The sequence below is a fragment of the Azolla caroliniana genome, unplaced genomic scaffold, assembly GCF_043228905.1.
Source record: "Azolla caroliniana isolate FFs.n. ecotype wild unplaced genomic scaffold, voAzoCaro1.0.p SCAF_943, whole genome shotgun sequence".
Taxonomy (NCBI): Eukaryota; Viridiplantae; Streptophyta; class Polypodiopsida; order Salviniales; family Salviniaceae; genus Azolla; species Azolla caroliniana.
Window position 1 is genome coordinate 3,581 of NW_028231378.1, and position 9,963 is coordinate 13,543.

The 9,963-nt window shown below is 37.9% G+C and overlaps 1 protein-coding gene across 1 annotated transcript; it reads left to right on the plus strand.

Annotated features, from left to right (window-relative positions):
- Positions 1–339: 339 nt before the first annotated feature.
- LOC147847492 (uncharacterized) lies at positions 340–2,920 on the plus strand. The gene is made up of 2 exons (XM_087339119.1): positions 340–921; positions 2,536–2,920. Exons 1-2 carry the CDS (start codon positions 382–384, stop codon positions 2,857–2,859), a joined length of 864 nt encoding a protein of 287 aa, XP_087195245.1. The 5' UTR covers positions 340–381; the 3' UTR covers positions 2,860–2,920.
- The last annotated feature ends 7,043 nt before the right edge of the window (positions 2,921–9,963 follow it).

The window sequence follows — 9,963 nt, forward strand, 5'->3', positions numbered from 1 at the left end:
CAACACATAATGCTTTGATCTATTATACATAAGGCGGTTAAAAAGAGATTTATGAAGGGTGCATGCATCTTTGATGTGTGTGAGTAAACCCTAAACCCTAAACCCTAAACCCACTCAGGTGTCCCAGCATTGATATAACCACTTAGAAGTAACTTCAGTTTGAATCTTGGCTGATATATATATGTATAATATGTATGTGGTAGTCTGTGCTACTATCTTATGTTGATTAGGGTTCTTGGATTTGATTTGTTTATGGCGTTTTTTTTGTTTCACTTTTGGTGGGAATGATTAAAGATGATCATGTCAATGTTACCATGGCTGAAAAATGATTAATCTCTAATTATAACATCATTTCCTGCTGCAGGGGGAACGAATTCTAATATGAATAGTGGGGATGAGGAAGAGATCTTAGAGGATGGGAGCTGTTGTGAAGCAGATTACAAGAACATGAATGTGAACATAATGACGATGGGCACCGCTAATACCAATACCAATGAATCAGAACTGCAACAATTACAACAACAGGCATTATTAAACCACATACAAATGAATACTAATCATAATAATCATAACATGCCTACCACTACTGCTAATTATAATGATGGTAATCACACTAATAAACCTAATAATGCTATTATGGATGATGATGATGATGACGATGAGAATGAGGATGATGGCGTGGACGATGAGGCGAAGATTCGGATGAATATGGGTAGCATGAATGGCATGATCGATCCGGTGCTGGCTCATGAAGATCAAGTGCAGCTAAAGCAGCAGCTGTTGAGGAAATACAGTGGGTTTATGATCTGTAGCTTGAAGAAAGAGTTCCTGAAGCGGAAGAAGAAAGGCAAGCTACCCAAAGAAGCAAGGCAGAAGCTCTTGGAATGGTGGACACAACATTACAAGTGGCCATATCCATCAGTAAGTCAAAATCATAATACAATAATATTCAATTATCAGTTATTAAGATTTGTGCATATGCATTATACATGGATTTGTGCAATATGTATTATGTCAGTTTACGATTTTGTGCATATGCATTATACATGACAGATCTGTGTTTATTTCAATATGATCTTAATCATGCCTGTATAGCAGTGTCACCATTCATCATGTCTTCATGATACATGGATGATGGATATGTCAAATCATAATACATTAATTCAATTGTTGCATAGATATTCAATTGTTCAGTTAAGAATTTTTTTGTGCATATGCATTATACATGGATTTGTGCAATATGTGTTATGTCAGTTAAGATTTGTGCATATGCATTATACATGACAGAATCTGTGTTTTATTTCAATATGATCTTCATCATGCCTGTATAGCATTGCCACCATTCATCATCATTCATCATCTCTGCATGAATACATTATGTATTCATGATCGTACCCACTGTAATATAGCTATGGGGAATTAACTGAAATAAAAAGAAGAAGAAAGTACATTGGTCAAATTCCTGTAAGTTAGGGTTTTTTTTGTAAGGACCAAGAACTTGTCAATTCTTCATTCTTTGCTTTCGTGTGATCTCTCATCACACGTCTCTTCATTAATTGTGATTGCAACACAGCATTTTGTGCACTTAATTTTTTACACGAGAACCATTAGAATTTATTTATTTTTTTGTTTTTCCTATTTTATGTGTTTTTCTGGGTTTTGGTCTGAGTTAAGCATGTGGGCCAAATTTAGGCCAGCATTTAGCTCCATTTTGGGTTGAACTGTCTACATTCATAATATATCTTCTGGCAGTACAGAGCTTTTTAGAAGAAACTCTGTCTAATCTATATTAAAGACTGCAGCAGGCATTTATGCCTAAGATTTTGCTCAACAAACTTCAGTATTTATTTGTTTGTATACATAGACCATACATCTGTACATTATAAAACTAACTGCATTCATCATCAACAACACACATTTTGTTCTCTCAGCTTTTATTTATTTATTGCAGCATTGGAATCCGATCCAATCTTATGCTATGCATTTTGAATTTATATTCCGGTGACTGACAGAAATTAGATTGTGTTAAAACTCTTTTGAACAGGAAATCGCCCCGATAATGTATTAATGTTTTTCTGCATTTTATTGCTGTTTCATTGTGTTTTTTTTTTGTTTCTCAGCATCATTATCATATGTATATATACCTCCCTTTGAGTTCCATATCTTAATGCATTGCATATTCTGGTGATGGAGAAGATCAACTGGTTTTTTTCACTTGTATCCATATCTTAATGCATTGCATATTCTGGTGATACAGAAGATCAAGTAGTTTTTTTTCACTTGTATCCATATCTTAATGCATGGCATATTCTGGTGATAGATAGAGATCAAGTGGTTTTTTTTCACTTGTGTCCATATGCATAACGTAATGCATTGCATGTTCTGGTGATAGATAGAGATCAAGTGGTTTTTTTCACTTGTATCCATCCATATCTTCATGCATTGCATGTTCTGGTGATAGATAGAGATCAACTGGTCTTTTTTTTACTTGTCTTTTTATGTATGTCATGGTGATGAATTGGTAAATGGCATTAGGAGAATGAGAAGGCGGCGCTTGCAGAGGTGACGGGATTGAATCAGAAGCAGATCAACAACTGGTTCATAAATCAGCGGAAGCGGCATTGGAAGCCTTCGGAAGATCTACATTATGTGATGATCGACACGAATGATCTCCACAATTCCGGCCCGCAAATGGCGATGCCGAACATGAATATGAATACGAATATGAATATGAATGCTTCGGCATCGGCCCCGAATCTCCACAATCACAACATGCCGCACCTTAACAACAATAACACTCATGATATTCTCAGCTTCGGACAAACCTCCGCTACCAATGCCGCCTCTGGCCTTCTGTAAACCTCGGGGCAGCGCCACCAAGCTAACCATGAATCTCACTCACAACTCAACACAAAAAAAGTCCCTAGATTGTGTTGAGAGAAAAACACAAAAGAAAAAATATAGATCACATGAAACATTTTGCCCTAATCTAACCAAACTGTAGAATTGAAATGGAACGACATTCTTCGGAAAAATGTCGCTCTTGGTTCTTTCGTGGCCATACTTTTGATGCAATCTTTCCCACTAGGTCCCATTTGAACAGCTTGAAAAACACTCGCATTCCCTCTTATCTTATTTTATACTCGTATAAGGGAGAGTGGTCTTTTTCGGTATCTTCGCCTTATCATATTTGTACTCTTCGCATAAGGGGGAGTGGTTTTTCCAATATCTTCACTTATATGGAGGAACATTGCCATGATTTCATGCATGGCACAATGTAGTGGGTAGTTTATTGGTCTTACTCCTCAAAATCTCTTCCCCCTCACCCCCTATGTTAACCACATTTTTTGCATGTATCAATTATGATAGGAAATCATGAAGAGAACCAATAACTATAATTAAGTCACTTAGTAGTTAGTTATAAACACTAGTAGTTAAACCTCTTTTTTGTAACAATGGTGGATGCAGCAATCGTTCATGTAAATTGATATTACCTGGAGTATATACATATTCTTGTATTGAATGTTGTGTTTGAAGCATTTAAAGCGAAAGAGAGGAGGATGTTTAGCTTTATTGTTTTCAGCTTGTCGACATTTAAATAAACTTAACAAAATCTAAACTAAAAACTATGCACGCAATGTATGCTAATGGAGCCCCATTTTGAACACTCCCTTGGTGAATTATACCATTTGTATAGGAGGATATTGGACTTGAGCTTGCCTTATTTATTTTTCATTGTAGGATCAATGTTAACATTGTCTTCTTCCAACCTCAACTTTGACAAAAGAGTGAACTTTATAGTAATTAGGCATTGCTACTAATCAACAAACAATATTGACTTTGGAATATTGCATGGAATTTGTGTATTAGCACAATTTGTGTTACATGTTATTTATCATTGTATCACCAATGTCAACATGGTCTTCTTGCTACCTCAAAGCGGAAAAAAAGAGTGTCTCCTAGTTCTTTGGTATGGTTACTAGTCGCTGAATAAAAATGATTCGTTAAGTTTCCAAATTTTGGTTATGGAGATATTGCCATCCAATGTTATGATTAGTAAGGTCATGTTGATTGAAAAATATTTTAAAGATTGATTGTTTATTGTGAACACGAAACGATTTCATATAAATGTTTCCACGCTTTAAGCCTATGGATGATCGCAAAAAGTTCTTTGGTTGGATTTAAATAACATCAAATTGAGTGTATAATATTCCTATCATCTAAAAATAATTTCCTTAATAAGTAATTGTATGATTCATTCTTCACGTTTCCAATTTTCAATGGAAATCAAGAGTGATTTATAATCTTCACTTTAGTCTCTTCATAATTATTAGTTGTAGAAAACATAACATACAATACGTAAGTTACGTATTGTAAAAGTATTCTACCTTTTTACTTAAATACTTACATTTTATAGATAAAATACATTAAATAGTTCAATATTTTTGTGGAAATGTTAAATGCTTGTTAATTATGTAGAATATCTGAAACACTTTTAAATGTTAGTTCTAAAATGTAGAATACTTCAAAGCACTCTAAAATGTATTCTAAAGATGTGCGTTTTCTCTCTAAGAGTGTGGATCACATTGAATAATATGATAGTCATTAGATGGAAACAAAAAAGAGGGCTTCGTTATGCATTTGACAACATATGTAAGGGTTGGGTTCTCAAGAAATACTTGTTTCTTACACGTGCGTGACACTTGTATAGGGAATTATGGCTCTTTAGGGTTGCCAACCTCCACATGAGGCATGATATCTATCCATCTATCCATCTATCTATATAAAATAAACATAGACAAACAACTTACCTCCACCTAGCAAGAGAGCCAAGACATGCTCAATCCTATACATTAAGAATTTAGTACGCACAAACATGACTTCTACAATCAATTGTGCCATACCACCAATCCACATGTAGTGGAAGGAAGAGAAGTTTACTCATGAAATAGGAGATTCATTGATGGCATTTGGAGGTTAGTGACGCATGTCTTCTTCTCCATTTCAAAAATAATTTTTATGCTCAAACCTAACTCTAAGGATTCTCACCAAGCAAAACTAACGATCATCCTTATCCTCTAAACAATTTTGATTTAAATAGTGCTTCTCACCTTTGTTATCAAGCAAAACTTGTCATCATCCTTATTATGTAAATAGTTTTGATTTAAAAAGTGTGTTACTTTTATCATTTGATTTTCGACTTCCATGATGTTTTATTATATTTTATGCTATGGCTTTACGGGTATGACCATAATTTATCCCATTTTAGTTTGTATTGTAGTATTCTACACATGAGAATAAAAGTGCGAGGGTTAAAGTGTAAAGACGGGGGGATTACTTATAATCCTAAAAATTGAGACAACCCATAAGGGCAATTTGTGAACTTGCTTGGGTGCCTTAGGTTTGGCTATAAATATGAGGCCTAGCTACCCTCATTAGGAACATTATTGGACTACGTCGAGACTATGACCCTACGGTGAACAGACTCTTGTGGTGAGCATGCGCTAGTACTTGGTACGACTCGATGCCATGGTGATGGTATGGGACACGATCAAGGGTCAGGTCCGTCTTGATCCCTTTGATCAGGGGTGTTCGCGTGGATCGTCACCCTTCTTTCCCTCTCTTCCTCTTTATCATCTATCGTTTAATTCATTGTCTTAGGCTTACATTGAAAATAATCTCTAACATATGGTATCAAAGTGGCTTCCTAATGTTTGTTTTGTTGATGTTGATTTCCTTCGGATAGTGATCGACCGATGTTCGTCCAAGCTTGATCCAGAAAGTCGCCAACAAAGGAACTTCAGTGCTTCCTTTTATTTTCATGAATAATAAATTTTTTTATTCTATTCTTTTTTCTCCCATTCTCAATCATGTTTAAGTTGATATGTTAAAATGTAAATAATTCAATTATGTTGTATTGGTCATAGTTTGTTCATATAAAACATACATATGCTATGTATGAGTTCAATACCTCAATTGCCGTGTATTTGATATGCAATGTGTGTCGTACGCATAGTATGTAAATACATCAATTGCGCATTATGTTCACTCTTATTTTTTGGATGTTACATGTGCATTGAGGCCACATGCCTCAATTGCATATCTCAATTACATCATTTGTTGATTTATGTTTTGTTACTGATTCTTTTATATATATACATATGTGATCACATCTATACGTATGTGATTATATACATGTCATTGTTGAGTGAGCAAGCTCAACATGGGCTGGATCGGCTGAAGAAGCCAAAAGCCAGATTGTATAGAGACCGATCGACTAGGCTCGGATTGACTGAAGAAGCCGAAAGCCAGATCAGATAGAGACCGATAAGCTAGGCCCAAACCGGCTAAAGAAGTCGAAAATCGGATCTGAAGAAGGCCGATCGTCTAGGCCCGATCATCAGGGAGCTGGCAGGTTGGTAGGATCAATATTTCTATTTATAATAATAGGAATATTTGCGGGAGTCAGTGTCAAATACTCAGTTATGAGCATTCAAGTACTTGTCAGACTACGTCAGAGGCTTGTATAAAAAGTGCTCTGTAAGCACATTCTATATACAGAGTGTTTTTGTAATAGAGTTTGTTGTCTGCTCACTTTGTCTCTCCCTCTCCCTCTCTCATCTCTATGTATACCTAACTTTTGTGTTTTCGGATAACTGAGTGTGTACTTTGTGTTTCACCTATCTCTTTTCATGGTATTAGAGAGTCAGGGTTGAGAATCCTCAGCAATCGACACCAAAAGCAAAAGACGACACAGAGAAGAACCTTTTTTCCTTTGGAAAATAGGAACATGGACAGAGCTATGGGTAGCTTGCTTCTCCGTTCTTTCTTCTTTCTTCTCTAGGTTATTCTTCTGCCCTTGTTGTTGCTCTCCTTCACCCTTTGCGTGCATGTCATCTGTCATCTGTCTTTGTCTTCTTTCTTCTTCTCCTTCCTCCTTCTGCCATTTGCTTCTTCTTCTTCTGTTTTTCTGTTTTGGTGTGTTTTGTCGAGTATGGGTATATAATGGCCGAATTCACATTCTCTTGGACAAACTAGGTTTAGGACAATTATGTAAATATGTCAAATGGCATTTGCACTAGCCCAGTTAGTATATAATGGGCTTTGTAACCTAGTTTATGTGTTGTTGTGGCCATTTTTCGTTTGTAACTCAGTTTTTGAATAATATAGTTACACCTTCTTGTGCCCAACCTGTTGTTTCTCTCTGAAAAAGAATACGTGAGGAAGCTTAACAAACACAACCAGGTAACAAAAGACAAAAGACAAAGAAGGTTTAATGGAATGCTTAACCAACATAGCGTACGCGGGAGAGACAGAGAGAGCAGAACATCGAAAACTCTATTCCAAAACAATACTCTAAAACTCTGTACATAGGATGTGCTCAGAGAGCACTTTTATTCAGGTCTATATAGACTGACAGAAGTACTGACACGTACTTCAATGCTCATGAATGAGTCCCTACACTAACTCCCAAAATATATTCCTCCGCGTAATATCTATCTAACGACCTTCCGGTTTACGCACTGCTACGGCCTCTCGTTGTGCACCTGGTTTGTGCACCCAATGTTGAGCTTATATCTCAACACTCCCCCTGAAGATCAACTTGAGGTTCCGCATGCTCTTCCAGTTCTACGCTCCGGCTTCCCCTGGTTTCACGCCTTAGTCGGGCTCCTCGACCCGTTTGATTCCGCGCGCCTCGACCCTTTCGGTCGGTTTGTGAGGTCATGCAGCCTTTCCCAGCTCCCTTGTTGTTGCGGTTTTGGTGCCACTCTCGCTACCCTTTCTTCTGCTTGGCCTTTAGTTGATTCGTCGTCCCCGAATCAAACATTCAAACCGAATCGGTTGTCTCCGATTTGTTTTCTCTTTTGTCTGAATTGGTTGTCTCTAATTTGTTTTCGGTCTTCGGGCCCTTGACCACATCTGACCATGTCTTGTTCTTGGCCTTCTTGTCCTTCTTGTCCTTCTTGGCTTCATCTCCCCCTCGTTCGGCTGATTCTAGCTCTTCCCTTCGGTTGCTGCCCCTGTTTCCACCTTCGGCTTCTTCAGCCTGCCCGAAATCGAATTCTTCATCCGACTCGACTTCACGGTCACTTCCACTCCTTTCCTGCTCCCTTTCCTAGTCTTTTCTCCCCCTCAAGTTCGAGACGTCGAGGTGCCGCAAACCAAGCGCACTCGAGAATTGCCCGCAACTTGTGTAGACCAAGGGGCTTGGTGAAGATGTCGGTAGTCTACCGATCCTTCGGAACATATACTAGTTTACTTCACTAGAGAGGACACGCTCGCGGATAAAATGGTCGTGCATCTCAATGTGCTTGGTCCGGGCGTGGAAGATGGGGTTCTTCGCAAGTTGGATGCTGATGAGGTTGTCGTAGTAGATCGTTGTCAGAGTAGACACCTCCACCTGCAGATCCTTGAGTAGCCTCTTGAGCCAAATGGCTTCACATGTCGCGACAACCGCTCCTCGATACTCAGCCTCCGTGCTCGACAATGCAACTATCGGCTGCTTCTTGCTGCTCTAGGTGATCGCGGCGCTCCCAAGCGAACCCCGGTGTGGATCTACGATCGCCGGTGTTTCCGGTCCAATCGGAATCCGAGTAGCAGACGAGTTGTTCGGCAATACCGGTCCGATATAGCAGCACCCTATCCTTAGTGCCGTGGACATAGCGCAATATCCTTTGCGTTGTCGTGAAGGATTTGCTTCACGATATAAAAGTAAACTTACATATTGTATTCAGTAATATTTGAGAGACTTAAAATCCATAACCTTACACACTAAGTAAGAAGTACATACCACTAGGTTAGTTTATTTGTTTTTAAGGTGTCTTCAAAGGATATAAAAATAAACTAAAATATTGTATTGAATAACATTTGACATTTGACACTTGAACCCACAACCTCACATACCAAATTCAATATACACCTACCGTTGGGCTACGTCAATTATTTTTATACTTTTATGTTTTTACTTATATACCATGTATATTTTCATACATGAAAGCTCAAATAAGCGAGATGTCTACCATGGATCACATGTAATGCATGAACGGCAAATGGCGATCATGCATCACATGCATTACATGCATGTCTTGTACCCTCCAATGCATCATATGCATGGGGGCACCTATTTAAAGAGTGAAAGAGAGAAGAGAGAAAATCAAGAGAAAGTTAGAGAATAATATAATCAAACAAACAAGTTAGCTTATTTGCGAAGAGGCTCGTGTTTAGTTGAAGTCGAGGGTTCAAATCTAGAGTTTGGCAAAGAAAGATCACATCTTGCGATGAAGCATTGTACAGTTGGTAAAATCATGTAGTCTTAATATAAAGTTTGTTCTTATCAACCATTTCAATTCTTCTATCATACATTGTCTCTGTCTCTTATCTATGCTCGTCTCTCTTTCACACATTACTTTTAACTCTTCTTCTTCCTATCCTTAATCTTTCTAACATCAACACACAAGCCTTATAAAAAATTTAGCCGACTCCCTTTAACCTTAGTTCTTGTGACTTCGCCGCACGAACCACAACCACCCCGACACATTTGGACCCGTACCTACATATCACATATTCAAGAAGGAACTTACAAATAGCTGAAATTATTTTTTGGCATAGGGCTCGACCTTGCACTTGATTTGTCAAATCTTCTCATGCCAATACATGATATTTCATTTGCCAAACCCCTACAGGCATCATTACAATATCCACAACCCATTTATAATGTAGAGATAAAGAATACGTAGGTTGCAACCCATCACGATGCCGAATATTCGAATACATTTCGCAGTTCTCACACGATTGTACATAATCTGCAACATCGTTGTACATTCCAGCCCACCAAAACTTCTCTTTTAATTTCGAATAGGTGGCCCAAACTCCACGATGACCTTCCCATAAAGTATCATGAAATTCAAATACTAGTTTCTATTGCTCTTCCCTTCTTCCAACAACTCTTTGTGGAATCCCTTT